The sequence below is a fragment of the Dendropsophus ebraccatus genome, chromosome 13 (genome assembly GCF_027789765.1).
Source record: "Dendropsophus ebraccatus isolate aDenEbr1 chromosome 13, aDenEbr1.pat, whole genome shotgun sequence".
NCBI lineage: Eukaryota > Metazoa > Chordata > Amphibia > Anura > Hylidae > Dendropsophus > Dendropsophus ebraccatus.
Genome location: NC_091466.1, coordinates 67,603,173 through 67,623,558, shown reverse-complemented (window position 1 = coordinate 67,623,558; position 20,386 = coordinate 67,603,173). Strand labels below are relative to the sequence as shown.

The 20,386-nt window shown below is 42.2% G+C and overlaps 2 protein-coding genes across 13 annotated transcripts in view; one reads left to right on the top strand and one right to left on the bottom strand.

Annotated features, from left to right (window-relative positions):
- BEGAIN (brain enriched guanylate kinase associated) overlaps window positions 1-5,972 on the top strand; it is a 597,092-nt gene extending 591,120 nt beyond the window's left edge. For 7 of the 9 annotated variants that reach the window (XM_069949877.1, XM_069949876.1, XM_069949879.1 and 4 more), the window contains 2 exons: window positions 656-739; window positions 2,259-5,972. In XM_069949877.1, coding sequence (XP_069805978.1) covers window positions 656-739; window positions 2,259-3,635 — 1,461 coding nt within the window. In that variant the 3' untranslated portion in view covers window positions 3,636-5,972. The remainder of the gene's footprint in view (window positions 1-655; window positions 740-2,258) is intronic. The other 2 variants (XM_069949884.1, XM_069949883.1) reach the window with 1 other exon arrangement.
- An 8,765-nt stretch (window positions 5,973-14,737) lies between these two features.
- WDR25 (WD repeat domain 25) overlaps window positions 14,738-20,386 on the bottom strand; it is a 72,566-nt gene continuing 66,917 nt past the window's right edge. For all 4 annotated transcript variants that reach the window (XM_069950207.1, XM_069950206.1, XM_069950208.1 and 1 more), the window contains one exon: window positions 14,738-15,481. In XM_069950207.1, coding sequence (XP_069806308.1) covers window positions 15,260-15,481 — 222 coding nt within the window. In that variant the 3' untranslated portion in view covers window positions 14,738-15,259. The remainder of the gene's footprint in view (window positions 15,482-20,386) is intronic.

Sequence of the window (20,386 nt, the reverse complement as noted above, 5' to 3'; positions counted from 1 at the left end):
CAAACTGTTTTATCACTTTTAACATAATGGCTGATTCTACAGTCTCTAAGGGGGAGATTTATTAAGCCTGAGTCCTGGGCATACGGCAGGGAGAAGGCGCAGATTCTTGCCTTCTCCATGTATGGGTGGGCAGGGGGAGAAGCGCGGTGGTGGGGTGGCCTGATTTATTAACGTTTACACCTGTTTCCAGGCTATGAGCAGGTGTATATGTTTGCGCAATGCTTGCACCTGGCACAAGGCATATACTTTTCAGTAAATCCGGCAGGGAAAAGATGGTGGGGCTTTATTTATGCCTGGTATACGGTATATGGCCAGTCTTGATAAATGTCTCTCTAAGAGAACACTGTTAGTTACTATCACACGGCATTAGCATAGCGTTAATAAATGACAGATTAGCTCCATCTGTAATTAACTTTTTTTGATGACAATAATCATTGTTCACTTCTTTGTAATGACTGTTAAGGGGATAATTTACTCATTTTTAATTATTCCTTACTTGGGTAAATGTGGCAAGTTTCTACTTATTATCAGTGTTAAAGGAGCCACACTTTTACGTGAAGGGAGTTGAGCTGCCACACCAGACACAACATATAGACAAGTGTGGTGCCACCAGTGTTACTGTGATTTTTTTTACCTTGCTGTACTTTTTTTTTAGGAGCTGTACAGAAAAGACTGTAACCTGGCCTCACAGCTGCTACAGTGCAGCAAAAGTTACTACAGAGCACACAAACTATCAGAGGTAAGGGACCATCCTTATAACTCTATACGTGTATCCTGACCATACAGGATCTACAGTATGTAATCTGTGTAACAAGGAAGCTGAACTCTGTGTTCAGCTTTCTGCAACAGACTGAAAACAGATGTAAGCCTCTCTGAACAGGGTTTAATTACATAATTGTGAACAAGGACATGTTAAAACAATGGATTTTTCTGTCTAATAAATCTATTGCTAACATGCAGCAGAATTAATGCATTATATTTTTCAGAAAAACTATTGTCCTAACATGCCCTTACCCTTACAAAATTATTATTGCAAATGCATCAAAACTGGCTTGCGCCACATCACACATTAAGTTTTGGCATGGCTTATCAGAAAGGGGCCAAGCCTAACAGTGGTGGTGTGTATCAAAATGCACAAGCGTGATGTAACGTGAGCCAATGTATAGTTGGTCTAAACTTAAGGCCCTATTACACAAAACGATTATCGACCGTTACAGCCGATAATCGTCTCGTTGAATAGAAGACAACAATCAGCCGACATGAAGGATGTCGGCTGATCGTTGTCTGTCATTGTCTTTCAACATGTTGAAAGACAAACGACCTAGATAGGAGCGTTCTGCTGCCGCCGCTCCGCGGAGTAGGAGCGGCAGCAGGCGACTGCCGCAATCTTCTATGGGCTGCCAGACGATCTAGCGATCACCCGGACAGAAGCCTCCCCCCCCCCCCCGCAGCTCCCCGTGGCCCCCTTGCTCTTACCCGCTCGCTGCTGATGCATGTAATATCGCCGGCAGCGAGCAGGGAACGAGGAGCAAGTGAGTGCTGACAGCGCCCCATGTAATAGGAGCTTTACACTGGATAGTCTATTGGTGAGCGAGATCTATCAGGCAGCATGCACATTGGTGGGTTTGAAGACTGTTTTTAGGATTAGACCGTTTTACTAAATTTCCCCAACTGCACTCTACCTAGTACATGGTGGAGAAGGAGAGTGCGACACAGGGATTAAAAAAAGAAAAAAAAAATCCCTATCAGGTTCTGCACTACACCTTGCACAGAGTATTACTTTTGCCCAGAGTGTTCCTTTAAAGATACAATTCAAATGACATAAATGTTTCAGGGAATTGCTTTTTATGCCATTTTATTCTATACTACTTTTAATTAATTGTAATTAAATTCTGTGTTTTAGTGATTATGCTTCAATTATTAATTGCTTTAAATAGCATGAGTCAGAAAAATAAGGATTCTGGGCGGCAGATACGTGGGCTGACGATGCACAGTTCACATACTGTGAGACATCGCAGCAGATAGGAAATTATTAGTATGTGGGCTATCAAAAATAAAGATTATGGGGTAGACTTATTCATTGAAAAATTGTGCTTGGTGTATTATGATTTAATACTATCCATATATGCTCTATTAGGACATACGGATGTTGTAGGGTAGGTTGGGCTATGTATGAACTTTGATCTTGAACTTTCTGAATCAGCCAAAAAGTAGCATCGATCTGGACGTTTCTAACATATCTTCTCTTTTGTCTGCAGCTCCCAGCTGACTTTCAGGAAAGAGTAAGTGAACACTTGGAAAAACATGGGTGTAAACTAACTGTGCCCCTGTCTAACACCTCATATGCTGATAGCATTCCTACTTGTGTCATTGCTAAGGTGCTGGAAAAACCCGATCCCAGTAGCCTGTCTTCACATCTATCAAGTGCTTCAATGAGAGACCTTAGCTATGAGCACGAGCGCGTTCAAGAGCCCGAGGAGAAACTAAGGCAGAGACAGCAGTTCAAGTCTGAAATCTACTGCAGCGACACTGCTCTCTATTGCCCAGAAGAAAGGAGAAGAGATCGGAGGCAGAGCTTTGATGTGCAAGTTAAAGATGAAGTCTTCTTAAGATCTCAGAACTCTACAGACAGCACCGTAGAGGACGGATTCCATTCCAGCTTCTCACATGAAGCATTTAATGAATATGTAGCGTCCTTACCCACATCCAGCTCATACTCAAGCTTCAGTGCTACTTCCGAAGAAAAGGAGAACAACCAGACCAACACCTTAACTGCCTCCCAGCAGGCCATCTACATGGGAAACAGGGATGACCTGTTCGAAAGGAAATCTACCACAGGTTATGAGCATACCGCTAGCCCAAGATTTGTAAAATCCAAGTCTGTCCAGCACATGGAACACAGCCCAGACAATGCGGCATCTCCCAACTTTACCAGATCCTCTTCCTACGTGGAGGAACCATTCCATTTCTCCAGAATCCGTACCCAACAGACACTAGGTGCTCACAAGTCACACAGTGAGTGTAGAAGCTCCCATCTCTCTGAAGACGACTTGCCAACACGATGGAGGCAACTAAGCGTGGAGGACATTGGAGCCTACTCATTCAGCAATGATGGCCGAATATCACAGTGTAGTTTCACGGAACAGTATTTTGCCCCCAGCCCTGTTAAACAGCTTGAAAGCAGGATGAGCCCACTGTACGCCAGTTATAAACAGGACAGCTTTTCGGAAGGAGAAGAAGTTTGTCAAAGCAGAATGGGAGACTCGTGCTTTCTCCGAACAGACTCTGGTTTGAAAATTGACATCAGTGCCAGCTGCAAACAAGAAATGCTGTCTAGCTTTAAGTCAAAAGAAGCGAGAGACCAAATAAGTGAGAGGATGTCACAGATAGGGAATAAGAGCATAGACAACAACGCAGCAGCCAAGAGAGAATATGTTGATGTTAGTCCGAATAGTTCTGCAGAATCTCTCAGTCAAAGCCCCATGGAGTCTTCGGACATACACCAGTCTTCCATTGATCAAGGACATGCAAGCTTTCATGGCAAGCCCCAGCAATTCCAAAGAACTGGAAGCATTGGGTTAACAAGAAAAGATAGTCTTACAAAAGCACAATTATATGGGACTCTGTTGAACTAGCGATCTTCCAAATTGCAATAAGTAAATATAACTGAGAGCAAACAGTGGATTCTGGGAATGTTGTGGAGTTTCCGTTGAGCCAGTATTAACAATTCTCTATTAAGTGTTTGTGTATCTTGCACTTTTGTGGAAAGCTTCCATTATACAACAAAGTAGTGCAATGACCCTGTACATAGGAGAATTACCTCAATGCATATGTTCATAAGGCCATTATAAAAAAAAAATGGGATGGGGGTATAGTCAAATCAGAATTAACGAAGCTGGATAGGGTTATAACCAAAGTGAAAACAAACAAATAAAGCTAACACTATTGCAGTAGCCATTAAATCTAAGAATACACAGGAAGGTCACCGTCCTATAGCAGGAAAACCAGATGTATCAGGGTTCCAATTCTACTTGACAGGAGTTGTATGATATTGTATTATTGACTTAGCAGCTCACATCTAGAATCAAGATTTTGGCTTCCCGGCCTTAGCTTGCAGAACTCCGGATTGGCTGTTTGGCTGGAAACTTTATAGATATTATCCTGTTCTTTTTATATGACGTTAATGCTGCTTTGAACCAAAGCAAATCTTGGCTACAGTCAATCATTGCTCAAAATCAACTTTACTTGGGGGCCTCTTATTATAAAGGCACAATATGCAAATTGCATTAATTCTTCACACCTTTCAGCACAGGAAGTATGTTTACAGGTAGTCCCCATGAGCAGCTATGGACAAGTAAGCAGATGGGTTCATGGAGTCCAAGTCCTTATCTCTACTAAAAATTACTAAGAGTGCACTGATGAGTGTTTGGTTACTGGATTGTAGTCTGTGATATTCTTTGTAATAGATGGGTTATGTTCGGCTTTCTTTAACAGTAGGCAAACTGTTTCATCCTACTTGAGGCTCCTTGATTCAGGCTTCTGACAGTCCATACGTTATAAACTTTAACTCATCAGTGTGATCCTAAATTTGTGTTCCAAAGTAACTAGTTTACCATGTTGGTGAAGTTCCAAAATGTTGCAGCTCCTAGGGGTAGGGCCATGAAGTTGCCACACCCCCAGGTTCCACCTATGCTATTTTCTCTTTAGTCAGATTTGGAGAAAAATAAGTAAGACATATAGCGACATGTGTTTGGTGGTGAAGAAAAAGTAGTTAATGATGTTGGTGAAATGTTACATACCCGAGATAGGAGTTCCTTAGGCCGCCACACCAAGTTTTCACCCATGTTTTTGTGTTCTGTAGCTAAGAACAACACAGTAAAATTATAAAGTTAGCATGCGTTTGGTGGAAGATACTTTATTTTTGAGGGTAAAGTAGTTTACTATGTTGGTACACTTCTAAAATGTTAGTGCCTAGGGGGGTCCCTCAGCCTGCCATACCCCTGGTTCTGCTCAGGCTTCTCTCAGATTTGGAGGATGACAGGTAACAAGGACACAAAGTCCCCCTAATAATCTTTCCAAATCTTGGGTTATTACATGTCTGTGATACAAAAATCAAATTTAACAGTATAGGTAGAACTCCACCTAACTCTTAGGACTAACGGTATGACGCTGGTCCTGAAATCTTCGCAGTAGGAACCTTAGACCTACATCACGGCCAGTATAGTGGTTTACTAAGATATTTTGTTATCAGTACGGAAGAGACAAAAGCCGAGACCCTAACCGCTCCTCATGTACTACCTCAGAAGTAATTGAGGGGCTCTTTGTTAATATGTTTTTTTATAAGCTTGCATTTATATTGGTAATAACGCATGAACTGTCCTTAATAGTGTTGTATTTTGCATTACTCAATGAAAGCAACAAGTTGAAATATTTCAGTTTTTCTAATGAGGATATGTTTCTAATCGATTAGTTGACTCCATGTTTGGTAGGACGATGACCAGAAAAATAATGGTTCTAAAAAGCTGGATGTCTCCTATTTCAGTATCGGTAAAGCTGCGAGGATTCAGTGCACATTTGGCTTTTTTTTTTTTTACTTGACACTTTTCTCAGGAATACGTTCCCTTTAAGACATGTGTAAGGAGAGCACATGGAATTGGTGAAGGACGTAGAATCCTTATAGATGGGGAGGCTGAGGACCTGCAATGGTCTCTACTCATGGATGAGATATATGCAGTTTGCATTGACACAATTAGTACTTCTCATTAACAATCCTTGCCTTGTATACTGGTCCATACCAGATGGGTTTAACACACATCATCGATTCTAGATTCTTGCTGCCACTTTTTTCTTCACCTTCTCCCAACTCGTCCCTAAATGGTCTATTCTTCTAGTCTTCTAACTGTGAACTTCCCCTTTTTTCGGGAAAAAAACATGAAGAATGCATTTTGAAATATTTTGTAATTTTCAACGATGAAAGCTCTTAAATGAATAAAAAAAATATCTGAGTTATTGTTTGGGTTCTTTTTGATCCTACCATGAGCAGTGGCTTTAAGGGGTTGTCTAGAATTAGAATTACATAGGTGCTTCCTTATAAAAAAAAAAAAAACTAAAAAAAGTATAAATATGTTTTTGTTTTGTGAAAGTGTGTTTTCACATTTTTGAGCAATCGCACAAAATTTGGAACTTCTCCTTTGTTTTGCATAGAAATTTAGCACTTTTTAGGATCCTTGCACCTATTACATCCACATTCTACCATGAAGGTTTAAGCCATTACTGTAAGTGCGTTGTTGTGTATACAAATGCTTTTTTCTTTGTGATGTCTAATGAAACTCCAACTCAGCACTGGTACAGAAGAGAATATCTCCAAAATAGTATGCAGCTGTAGGGACTCCTTGTTCTGCCAAGTGCATGAAGCCTAAAAAAAAGAGATACAGGGCCCATCTTTCTGCTGTCCTGAACAATCTTGTAAGCTGATTTAGGATACAAGTCAGTCATAAATCAGCTGAGAAGATCATTCAGGTGAAAAGACATAAGATGCTGGAGACTTCTGCTGGTTTCACACATGGCAGTTTTGTGCAAAAATACTGAAGTGGATCAGGAAAGAGAAGTTCAAGTTCTTCCATTTATATTTTCCATCCCACTTGAATCCACTTCTGGCTTTGGAACAAAAACTGCAGAGGCTGAGGCGGTATTCCAAAAAACTGACATGTGTGAAACCAGCATTTTAGTCCTTTTAGATGTACAGATATGTCTGCAGTGGAGGCCACAAAGAGTATCGATCAGTGAGATCGGTGCTTGTTTGCACAGCACGAAAAAGCGAGGGGCCCAGGCCGCACAATCATTGGATTGTTAACTGTGCTGTTAGTTTAAAGATCACAAGCAGCGGTGTATACCTACATCCATGCAGCTTGTGATCCGGCATCAAGGCCTCCTGTCTCCCGGCTGTACCTCAAACCCGTTTCCTTCAACTGTCAATCACACTGGAGGAGGCGGGGCTTGAAGATACAGCTGGCAGCAGTAGGATGGGAGACCTGGATGCCAGATGACAAGCGGTGCGGATGTAAGTATACACTGCTACTTATCTGTGCTGTCAGTTTTCTTTTATCGTTCTAGGCCACACATAGCCCTGTTTACACAGGAAGATGTGTAGCCGACAACAATACATTTTAAAGCCTACTCTAAAGACCTGATCAGCCGAGGATCAGGCATTTTTCCCTGTCCTCATCTGATCAATGTCTTTTTTATACCGATCATCAGCCGCAGGAGCGTTTCTAGCTACCCTCCTGGTTGATAATTGGCCTGTGTAAAAGGCCCTTTACAGAAGCCAGAAGCACTTTAAAGAAAAATGGCTGTGGATTAAAAACTGAGCAAAATTATTAACTGAAGGTCTATGAGATACAACATCATAGGAAAAAATTTATTTAATGGTGCTCATTGCAAATAAACTCTATAGTGACTAGGAAAATAGGAATAACCAAGTGCCTTTCTGTCTGGGTGGCCACCACCAGTGATATAGCTGTGTTCCACTTATAATGTAACAGATTGCCTCTCTAAACAAGGTATCTCACACAAGCCGTGGCACACCAAACAATTGCACAATATAATATATAATATAACTGCATTATATTATATATGAACCTTTGTCACATACCTTTTTAGGGTAAAGGTCCCATCATCTTCACAGACACAGGGAGGAGGGGGTGCAGCTGCAGCTTCCGTTTGCCACTGCATGCTATGAGAGGGCAGAGGGAGCCAAAGTAGAAAGACATCTGACTAAGTTTTTGAGTTTTACAAGTGTTGTGATTCTCCAGTCTGGTTTGGCAATCCTTATACCAGACGTCTCCAGGGAATCACAACAACTTTCTCATGACTTCGCAGGTCAACAGCTGAAGCATGAATTTTGGATTCAGTAAACTGCACTGTGGATTCTCTCATCTCTAACGTACAATCATTTCCTATGACAGACTCTTCAGGTCAGGAGTATAAAATCGCGCCAATGTGATTACAGTATTGCTTAGGCTATTGTATTTTTATGGGGTCACAAGTGTACATGATGTACCACAAGTACAAAAAAATATTGAATTTGCCTCTGGTGGTGTACATATTACAACAAATCACACCCACATTTGTCACCCTTTTTAACTTTAAGCAGTAAGTAAGGATACACCATTAATATCCGACTGGTGTGGGTGCAACCAAATTGACCCATGCTGATAGCTAGAATAACACTGTGACACTTTTTGAATTTAAACTAGCACAAATATTTACTATGGCCGTTTGACTGTGGGGTCGTACTGGCCAGACCTCCCCGCTGATCAGACATAATTGTGTTATGCCATTAATGTCTGCAGCAAGACGCCCCCTCGTAGTCATTCCGGTTCTTTAGTTATGTGCATTCATCTGTCTGTAATTTGGATGCATGACACGATCGACACGGTGAGTCACAATGAGTCTGACACATCATGGATCATAACATCCGTCAACTGCGACTGTCAGCGGATCCTCACTCCTATCTTCTGCATGAAAGGCAATGCTGCTAATTTACAGTTCAGGTCAGTTCCAATACAATGGGATCCACAGGAAAGCCCTGTCACTGTGTGCAGCAAATGTCATTTACACAATGCCTGCAAATGTCATCAGCCCAGACAGTGTCCGTCTCTGTAATCCTGAACGCTGGTCTCCCCGAGCAACCACCGACAGCGCTTTTTATAGCATCCCTTCACTAGCCTATAGCTTGCCCTGTACATTTCATGAATTGTGATGATAATACGATTATATGCCGGCTAGTGCCCAGCACGCGCTTTGTCTTCCTTCACTTAGCATTGCTGCTGTTTGTTTATATCTGGGCATCTTGAGAATTTTCCATGGACAGATGGTAAAGTACGGTGACTCACTTGGCCTGGTGCCACATCCATTGGGAGAAAAGGATGTGCAGCTATTGTAAAGGAATTCCGTCATCCTGCAGCTAAAACACAGGAAACCCTAAGTACTTTATTACTTACAGTCTACAGGAGCGAGATGGTAACTGCTACATGTGGGAGCTTTAAGGGGAGAAGAGATGACCGAACAGCGGAAAATCTTAGGTTCTATAGAACTCAAACCTTGTTGAACCTTCTGCATTTGATTCCCGATACCTTCCTGGTCCGTGGGGAGTGAGGAGCGTGCCCGGGTAATGCCTGGAATTACGGGATTCAGCCTATTACCTAGGCTGAATCCCGGAATTCCAGGCAGTACCTGGGCTGTCTCCTTCTTCCCCACGGACTGGGAAGGTATCGGGAATCAAATGCAGAAGGTTCGACAAGGTTTGAGTTCTATAGAAACTAAGATTTTCCACTGTTCGGTCATCTCTAAAGGGGAGGGCAGCTTTTATGATAGATTCATACACAGATTTAATTTATAAAGTTAAGTACATTACATTACTTATCCTATACTGATCCTGAGTTACATTCTGTATTATACTGCAGAGCTGCACTCACTATTCTGCTGGTGGGGTCACTGTGTACATACATTACATTACTGATCTTGTACTGATCCTGAGTTACATCCTGTAATATACTCCAGAGCTGCACTCACTATTCTGCTGGTGGGGTCACAGTGTATATACATTACTGATCCTGAGTTACATCCTGCATTATACTCCAGAGCTGCACTCACTATTCTGCTGGTGGGGTCACTGTGTACATACATTACATTAAATTACTTATCCTATACTGATCTTCAGGCTGCAGAGCTGAAATCTTTACACCAGTAGTCTGGACGGGAAAATCCAAGACGTTTTATTATCTTGTGCTAAAAAGTCAAGACTATCATGACCGGCTGGATTCTGGCAAGCGATGAAACACTTTCAATTTCTGCCGACCTTTACGAGAAAAGAACATCTCCGCACACATACATTTCCTTTGGGTGTAATTAGCGACAATACTCCAGCGGGAGACAATATTGTCGACCTTCACATCCATCGCTGCCCGCTATATTACATCTCTACCAGCTGTACTTTGTCTGCAGCGCTCCCCCATACGTGCACCGCTCCAAATCATTGTCATTGTCATTATACCTTATAAATTCTGCTCTTGGGAAACTACTGGGGCCAAAAACCACAATATAGTTGCTTTCTCCCTCAGGTTGTGTGTGGAATTACAACTCTACTCCATTAACTTAAATGGAACTGGGGGGGGGGGGGGGGTTCAATACCACACACAAACTGGGTCAGAGTATCACCATTTGTGGAAGAGATCACCTATGTTTTTCCAATCCTAGATAATGCCTTTAAGATGATGTCACGTGACCGTGTAGGTCCGTCATCTAAATAGAAACAAGTGAATAAAACTTATTTCAGTTCAGATTTGGTTCATTCCAATAAAAAAAGTGCATTGCCCTGAAAAGTTGTGTACGACACTCTGTAGTCTCCAAGGCTTCAGATAGTTGCAGTACAGTATTGGGCTATGTTCACACTACGTATATTTGAGGCAGTATTTGGTCCTCAAGTCAGGTCCTCATAGCAACCAAAACCAGGAGTGGATTGAAAACACAGAAAGGATCTGTTCACACAATGTTGTAATTGAGTGGATGGCCGTCATTTAATGGCAAATATTTGCTGTTATTTTAAAACAACGGCTGTTGTATTGAAATAATGGCCGTTATTTACTGTTATATGGCGGCCATCCACTCAGTTTCAACATTGTGTGAACAGAGCCTGTGTTTCCAATCCACTCCTGGTTTTGGTTGCTATGAGGCCTGAAATATACAGCGTCAAATATACGTAGTGTGAACCCAGCCTAGAACATGAATGACAATGCAGGAGATGCACAACTAGAGATTTTCCAAAAACAAATCTCAAAAAGGCAAAAGGCAAATTTAGTGAAATTTGGAAACAAAGTTGATTTGCAGACTAGAGTAATTCATAGCGAATTTAGCACTAAGGGCCGTGTAAGTGCAATAGTTAAAAGGTGTTTTGTGCCTTCAAATCAAGGGAGTTTTGCAGGATTAAAAATATAGGTGCATTCTTCCAAAAACAGCTCCACCCCAGTCCTCAGTTTGTGTGTGGTTTTACAGCTCAGTTCCATTGAAGTGATTAAGAAATGACACCACATACAACCAGGGTTGATGCTGTTTTGGAAGAAAGCAGCCATGTTTTTTTTAATCCTTTAAACATCTCAAGTAAGACAACACGGCTGCTACCTCTCTTCCTCCATCAAGGTTTGATGGGTGAGAGTCTGACACTGCCAGGCTGTGCTGTGGCTGCAGCAATAATGGTTCTGGGGCTTCAACTCCTACCAATCAAACATTGATGGCTTCTCTTAAGATTAGAAGAACCCTTTAAATGGAGTTTCAGATATGATATTTATGAGAAAAGGTGCAGATTGTGCAGGTGTAGCTGCTGCTCCTCACTGGGTTCCCACTGATCTCCACTTCCGAGTTCTGCCTAGACACCTGGAAATGACTGCTTAGCCACTCACTGGCCACAACGGTGACCCATCTCAGTCAGCGACTGGCTGAATGGGCAATTTAATATAAAAGCAGGAAGTGAATATTAGGGGTGTTAGCAATATATATGTGAGAATTTTTAAACATAATTTTACCCCCGGAGACCCCTCAGAAGGACCCTTACTGTCAATAAGACTGACAATAAATCCAGACAGTATCCAATTGCTTTCTGACTATAAAATAAACTTCCTGGCAAAACAGCAACAAGTGAATGAATGTAACGTCCATATTCATCTCTCCACCTTTCAGCAGTCTGCAGTGATAATTGCTTCTGCCTGTCAATCACGTGAAGCGCAGCCATTAAACAATACAAGAAAAAGACTGCACAAGGCACGGAAGCAGTGGCAGCTAGATACCAGGACGTGCTCGCAATGCTTAATAAAGTGGTTAGTTATTAGTTTGGCCAATACTGGAAGAAAACTGGACAGAGAAAGAAAAGGCAAATGTGGCGTAAGGCAAATGTAGTGCCCATCTTAAAAAAGGGCTCTCTAACTTCCACAGGTAACTATAGACCTGTAAGCTTAACGTCCATTGTGGGGAAACTATTTGAGGGGCTTATAAGGGACTACATCCAGGAATATGTAGTGGCTAATAGTATTATAAGTGATAACCAGCATGGTTTTACTAAGGACAGAAGCTGTCAAACCAACCTAATATGTTTCTATGAAGAGGTAAGTAGAAGCCTGGATGGCGGCGCGGCTATGGATATCGTGTACCTGGATTTTGCAAAAGCGTTTGACACAGTTCCTCATGGACGTCTGATGGGTAAATTAAAGTCTATCGGTTTGGAAAATGTAATGTGTAACTGGATTGAAAACTGGCTTAATAATCGTACCCAGAGAGTGGTGGTCAATGATTCCTACTCCGAATGGTCCCCGGTAATAAGTGGTGTACCCCAAGGGTCAGTACTGGGCCCCCTTCTGTTTAACTTGTTTATTAATGATATTGAGAATGGAATTAACAGCAATGTTTCTATCTTTGCAGATGACACCAAGCTTTGTAGTACAGTACAATCTATGGAGGATGTGCAGATGTTACAGGATGACTTAGACACACTGAGTGTTTGGGCGTCCACTTGGCAAATGAGGTTCAATGTAGATAAATGTAAAGTTATGCACCTGGGTACTAATAACCCGCATGCATCATATGTCCTGGGGGGAGTTACTCTGGGAGAGTCGCTGATGGAGAAGGATCTGGGTGTACTTGTAGATAATAGACTACAGAACAGTACACAATGTCAGTCAGCTGCTTCTAAGGCCAGCAGGATATTGTCATGCATTAAAACAGGCATGGACTCACGGGACAGGGATATAATATTACCGCTTTATAAAGCTTTGGTGCGGCCCCATCTGGAGTATGCCGTCCAGTTTTGGAACCCGATTCATAAAAAGGACGTTCTAGAGCTGGAGAGGGTACAAAGACGGGCAACTAAACTAATAAGGGGAATGGAGCATCTTAGTTATGAGGAGAGATTAAAAGAATTACATTTGTTTAGTCTGGAGAAGAGACGTTTAAGGGGAGATATGATTAACTTATTTAAATATATAAATGGCCCCTACAAGAGATATGGGGAAAAGATGTTCCAGGTAAAACCCCCTCAAAGGACAAGGGGGCACTGCCTCCGCCTGGAGAAAAAAAGGTTCAATCTCCGGAGGCGACAAGCCTTCTTTACCATGAGAACTGTGAATCTGTGGAACAGTCTACTACAGGATCTCGTCACAGCAACAACAGTAGAGGGCTTCAAAACAGGGCTTAGAGCAAAATAATATAAATGCATATGTATAGAACCTATCACCCCTCCCCCTTCCCTGTATCCATCCCCTCCTTGGTTGAACTTGATAGACATGTGTCTTTTTTCAACCGTATTAACTATGTAACAATAAAACTATTTTTCCTACCTGCATCTTTGTAAAGTTGTGCAAGGACCAAAACGCTGTAATGGGAGAAGCTTCACTACTGCACCTGCAGGACCTTTCAGACAGGGACATCACAGTTTAGCATCTCTTTAGTTCTGGATTGTGACAACCAGGAGAAACATGCACTGCTGTTGTTACAATGTCACCAAAAGCTAGCAAAATGTACAGTACAAGCCTTACAAAAATAACACAAACAGTGACACTTACCTGGGGTGATGCCTAATTTATGGCCCTGCTCCACTAGTGACTCCAGTGTCTATTGGAGTGTCAGATGTGTCAGACCATAATACTGGAAAGCCATCTAGAGATAAAAACAGACCTAATGCCCCTCACAACTGAGGGTCTGTTACAACTGTACTCGGCCTAGACAATTCTGTGTGAGCTAAATACACAAACAACACAAATGTCACTATCCTTTCCTGTACGTAACAATATATCAGTGCTGGTAAAAACTCTATCAGTCTGGTTTAGCTTAGGATTATTTTGACACTCACAAGGTCCAACCTGCCTCCCTCCAGCAGTTGCAAGACTACAATTCCCATCATGCCTGGACAGCTAGAGCTTAAAGAAGCTTAAAGTCCAGATAAAATTTTTGTTAAAGTATTGTATTGCCCCCCCCCCCCCAAAAGTTACACAAATCACCAATATACACATATTACGGGAAAAGCATTTAACGTGCCCGAATCCCAGAGCTGTGCGGGCTGTGGCTGCTGGAGAGGATGATGGCAGGGGGATGCTCAGTGTCCCTCCAGTGCGCTGTGTCCCTCAGTGTCCCTCTGCCATCATCCTCTCCAGCAGCCACAGCCCGCACAGCTCTGGGAGTTGGGTAGTGACATCACCATTTTATCCAGGAAGTGACATCACCATTTTATCCAGGAAGTGACGTCACCATTTTATCGAGGAAGTGACATCACCATTTTTATCCAGGAAGTGATATCACCATGTTATCCAGGAAGTGACATCACCATGTTATCCAGGAAGTGACATCACCATGTTACCCAGGAAGTGAAGCCTTGATGCAGTAGTAAGTGCAGGGAAAAAAGCACTTTATAAGCATTTCCCGTAATAAGTGTATATTGGTGATTTGTACAACTTTTTGGAGGAAATACAATACTTTAATAAATATTTTTGCCTGACTTCTCCTTTAAGCTGTGTCTGCCCAGGCATGATAGGAATTGTAGTTTTGCAATAGCTGGAGGGCTGAAGGTTCCCCCATCCATGGTGTAGACTTACCAATCAAGCATCATTGTGGATACAAATATGAACATTCCAATTTACTGACAGCAAGCAGAGATCTTGAAAATAAAATAGTGAGGAAACTTTTCAATACACAATGGTTAAGATTTATTTCCATAAACACCAGCATGGTACATCTGGAGGGGGCAACCAGCGCCACATATATACTATACAGATTTAAAATTTATTTGACCCTTTTAAAGACTTTAACTCATTGAGGCTGAATTCCTGGCCAGCTCTGTGCTGTGAATACCTGGAGACACACACTGTATAGTACAGTTCCATTTGCCATGGAATTACCTATCACTTATGATTACATACACATGGCCATGCTTGGCACTCTGACTTGACCGCTCTTTGCACCTAAACTTGCAGCTTGAAGCAATAGTGAATTCAGGTACAGGCCAGCAAGCCGTAAGATTACTATGGCGGCACAGTCTGTAATTGCAGGTGGTCCACAGATGACACTCCGTGGGCTGTACGTGCAAAACCACTACAAAAGGCCTTAGTGAATTCAGCTGACTTTCCGATGATGTGTCTGGAGCCTTTAAGGATGAATTTTTGAAGCAATCTGTACACATCTGCTACAGAAAACACTTACAAATACAATTAATACTGTGTCCTTATTCCCAGACTCTGATCTCTCCATCCCAGTAACAGGTGGCCAGCAGTGAGGGCAGGACGGAGTGGTACGTGGCACCTATGCAGGCGCTCCCCTGGCTTGGAATACTTCTGATGATCTTGGACGTGTGATAGTTGTAGAAGACGACGTTCCCTTCAGAACTCCCAGATACAATGATGGTTCCGTCGGGAGAGAACTCGCATCCCACAGCAAAGCCTTCCACCTGTTTGAAGGAGACGAGGGATGGTAATGAGTTTCCCTGCATAGATAATCCTTCCCTCTCACAGGGGATCGCAGCGAGACCATCTCTTTTACTGTAAACAATCAGAAGGCGTCCCGACTCCCTCATCTCGTCTCCTTACGCCGGCAGACTCGTAATCAACGGCATAAATTCAATTTGTTCGACAACTTTGTAGTTGTTTTACAAGACTGCGGGAAGATTATAGAAAGCGCAGAGGGAGGAAGCATAATAGGCTTTGTTACAGAGAACCTCGGGCTTCTGTATCTCCTGCCGACCCCCCACCACGTCCTCTAGTAGAACAGGAGAATGAGGGGAAAAAAGAAACACTAATCTATAGAACGGCATTTAGAGGGTGGGAGGGCTGGTGGCATCACCTACTCCAATAGGTGGGTAACAGTGGTACAGATTCAATCACTGTTACTAGAGGGGACCACAGGGGGCAGTATGGAAGGTATCAGTGTTACTAGAGGGGACCACAGGGGGCAGTATAGGAGGTAACACTGTTACTATAGGGGGCAGAATAGAAGGTATCACTGTTACTAGAAGGGACCACAGGAGGCAGTATAGGAGGTAACACTGTTACTAGAAAGGACCACAGGAGGCAGTATATTAAGTATCACTGTTACTAGTGGAGACTACAGGAGGCAGTATGAAGGTATCACTGTAAGGGTACGTGCATACTACGGAATCGCAACAGAAAACCAATCGCGGATTCCTAAACTCACACCCGCTTGCGGACTCTGGAGGCCATATGCGTCTCTGCCCGTGCCATAGACTGTATTCTATGCATGGGCGGATTCCGCCGTCCGTCCAAAGAATGAACCTGAATGGATTTGACGGTTAATACCGTAGAAGATGTGTGCTCTATCCGGGTATCCCGGAGGATTGGGCAGAGAAGTAGCAGATGAGGCATCACTGCTAAGTGTAACATACATGGAAAAGGAAAATCCATGTCGAAATGACTTACTCAGTGGGAAAACACTGGGTAAAAGTGACATGGAGAAGGAGATTAGCTGACAGTAAAGGTAACTGTAGCTACCAGTGTCAGGCAGCTGCTGACAGGGCTAATAAGGGGAACAGATGTACATGATGAATACATAGCTCTACCACCATACACATCACTGGTCAGACAACCAAAAAATATATTGTGTGCACCCCAGAGCACAAGAATGACAAAGCAGAGTTGAGTTCATTCAGAATGGAATGGGAGGACTACAATGCCAAGAAAGATCATCACAATTATGATTTTTTGGTTTAAAAAAATATATCAGGGGCCAGTACAGAGACCGATCCCATCATCTATTAGTACCCAAGTCTGTAACAAGGTTTCTACAACAGCATAGACAGGGGATTCTTTACTGTAAAAGCGGTGAGACTATGGCGCTCCCTACCAGAGGAAGGTGTCATAATGAACTCAATAAAAGATGAGGAGGAACCGGGATGCATTTCTGGAGTGTAATATGTGTTATTATGGAGTCCTCACCCACAGGCTATGTGCACAGTGAATCCGGAGGCTGAAAGACATTTCAAACCTTGAAGCGAATGTACCATAATCAGATTCCCTTTAGGTTTTACACATGAATGGACCGTCGCTGATGCGGGGCAGCCGAAGCCACAGTGCTTTTTTTTTTTAACCACAAAGGTTAAAAAAAAAGGACAGTGGCACCAGCGCCATTCTATTCATGTGCAAAACTTAAAGCCAATGTACTAATGATACATTCATTTAACTTTCAGAATTTAATTTAGACTTAAACTTTTTTTTTTCCAGCCATTTTTTGCATTTGCATAACATTCTCTTTTCCTGGCCCATTATATCCTACAACACCTGCAAAAAAAAAAAAAACTATAAAAATGGCCTAAACACTTAATTATACACAAAAAGTATGGATATAACAGACATAAAATAGACATGTCCAGACTTAGGTTATGTTCACACAAGCTATTTTGGTCAGTATTTCAGTCAGAATTTTGATCAGTATTTGTGGCCAAAAAGTATAGAAAAACTATAACAGGAAGATTTGCACAGCTCCTTTGTTTTCAATCCACTTCTGGTTTTGGTTGAAAAAATACTGACTAAAATACTGTGCGTGAACATAACCTTAGAAAAACATGGCGGCTTTCTTCTGGAAACTGCACATCTCCCATCCTCAGTTTGGGTGTGGGTTTTGCAGCTCAATCAAATTGTAATACCACACACAACCTGAGGACAGAGTTATAGCAAGAAAGTGTTATGCTATGTTTATTCTAATCCTGGCTAACCCCTTTAGTAAATTTTCTATATCAATTTCCAGTCATTTTCAAGGTCTTTCCTTGCTGTCCATATTCTGAAGACTCAAGCTGGCCTAATATACCTTATGGCTTTGTTATAGCTGTATCCGACCTAGACCCTGTCAACTAAACACATCAGCAGCACAATTCTCTCTCCTTTCCTGCTAGTTTGCTATACATTATACTGGGCAAACCCATAGCTGCGATGGTACTGGTTTGGCATCAGCTACTGTATATTGTTCCAATTCAAGGAAAGCAAGCAGAGATGTGACACGGAGAGCTGAAACAGAAGCATATCAGAAACCTGAAGAGCTTTACATTACACAAGGATTAAACTTCATCTGCAAAACATTGGAGCAAATACAATGGAACAAAAATGAAGAAAATGTATGAGAATCAGATGTATTAGGTATTAAACCCACAGCCTGCAAGTCAATCCAAGAAACTAAATATTAACTTGTATTACTGAGCGCCGCATTTACAGCCACAGGTAAAACATTTACATTCAGACACTGCGCTGTGCATGAATAATAAATGACCCAGACAGGGATTGCAGAGCGCTGCTTACTGAATGGCAGGGTCTATTGTCTATAACCTAGAGCGCTCGCTTCATGTACACGATCCAAGAAGCACTCTGAAGTCTACCATCATGATACAATGGCAAAAAATGTAAAGAAGGAACAGTAAGTGATTTTTTTATAGGTCTATTGGCGTTTTACTGTAACCTCCATTCATTGGAAAACAAAGATAAAAAAAAAAAACTTTTCCAATACGGCCAATAACGAAGGGCCCAATTACATGGGGCAATTATCAGCCAGACAGGCTAATATAACACTATGTAATAGGTTCAGCGATCAACGACGGGGCAAACAAACACTCATTCATTGACTGATCACATCAATAGTTAGAAAATCATCGGCTGCAGAGGCTTCCATGAAGTATATAATATATATACTTGTCAGTCATATGATATATTATATTTACTATAACAAGAAGAAAAGAATAAAAGTAAAATACGGACATGGAGAGAGAAAGGAGCTGCTGCACCTCACACCTATGGCTGACACTAATGACTCTTGGCTATATTTAGAAACCAACGCCAGGATGTTGGTATATAATTTGATCAAACCATATTGCCCCATGTACCATGTGCCGGTCTCCTGGTTCACATGGGGGGCTCAGTGGGTTTGGTCCTATGACAGTGGGGTTGCAGGGCCATTCCGTGGCCTCCCTTCCCTGCTTGCGCTCACTTTGCTGGGTTAGCGGTCGCTGACCGACACAGTGTTGGTTTAGTGTACGGACTCATGTAAACCAGGGGACCTGCACGTAGTACATGGGGCAATATGGTTTAATTAAATTATATACCAACATTCTGGCGTTGGTTTTTAAATGTAGCCGAGAGGCACGAGTGTAAGCCATAGGTGTGATGTGATGTCATAACTACTATAATACTGCTCCTATATACAAGAATATAAATACTATAATACTGCTCCCATATACAAAAATATAACTACTATAATACTGTTCCTATATGCAAGAATATAACTACTATAATACTGCTCCTATATACAGGAATATAACTACTATAATACTGCTCCTATATACAAGAATATAACTACTATAATACTGCTCCTATATACAAGAATATAACTACTATAATACTGCTCCTATATACAAGAATATAACTACTATAATCAAAAGTCAAGGTAGAGGATAGCGCCCGCACTACAGGTGAACGTGGCTCACGTTTGGATATCCGGGTAGTGGAAAGACATATGTAAATCAACTGAGGTGACAGTCGGGGTGCAGCAGAGGAGCGGAGGACAAAATTGGCATAAGCAGGAAGAAAATAATCCAATGCACTCACCGGTCAGATGCACTCTTCAGTAGTTTATTAATATCGTATCATACCGAGGAGGGGGAAGGGTGGAATAGGTGCGGGAACGTCTCTGCAGTAACAACAGTTTCACGCCGCAGCGCTTTGTCAAGTTCAGAGTACGTCACTACCGGAATAGGAGTGTCTTATATACAATTAGTACACACATGTGTCAAAAACAGAAAAAACAAAAGTGCAAGTAATAAACAAATAAAAGATACATCTAATGAAGGAAAAAATCTTACAGGAAAACACTCCAATCATTTCTTTCATTTAGCCCGTTTGGGCCGATAGCGTCTAATTCCGCTATCCAGATCGCTTCTCTTCTGAGAAGTCTCTGATGTTTATCCCCTCCTTTGTCTTTCGGATCGATCTTTTCCAGACCTAGGAAGCGCAAGCACTTTGCGTCTCCTGCATGGACTGTGTTCACATGGTCTATCAGGCGGGGGACGCCTTTCCCCGTTCTGATAGAGTACATGTGTTCTTTGAATCAGGTCCATATGGGTCCATATGTCCGTGCAACCGTTTCTATATAGGGAAGACTAAACGACCCATATGGACCCGATTCAAAGAACACATGTACTCTATCAGAACGGGGAAAGGCGTCCCCCGCCTGATAGACCATGTGAACACAGTCCATGCAGGAGACGCAAAGTGCTTGCGCTTCCTAGGTCTGGAAAAGATCGATCCGAAAGACAAAGGAGGGGATAAACATCAGAGACTTCTCAGAAGAGAAGCGATCT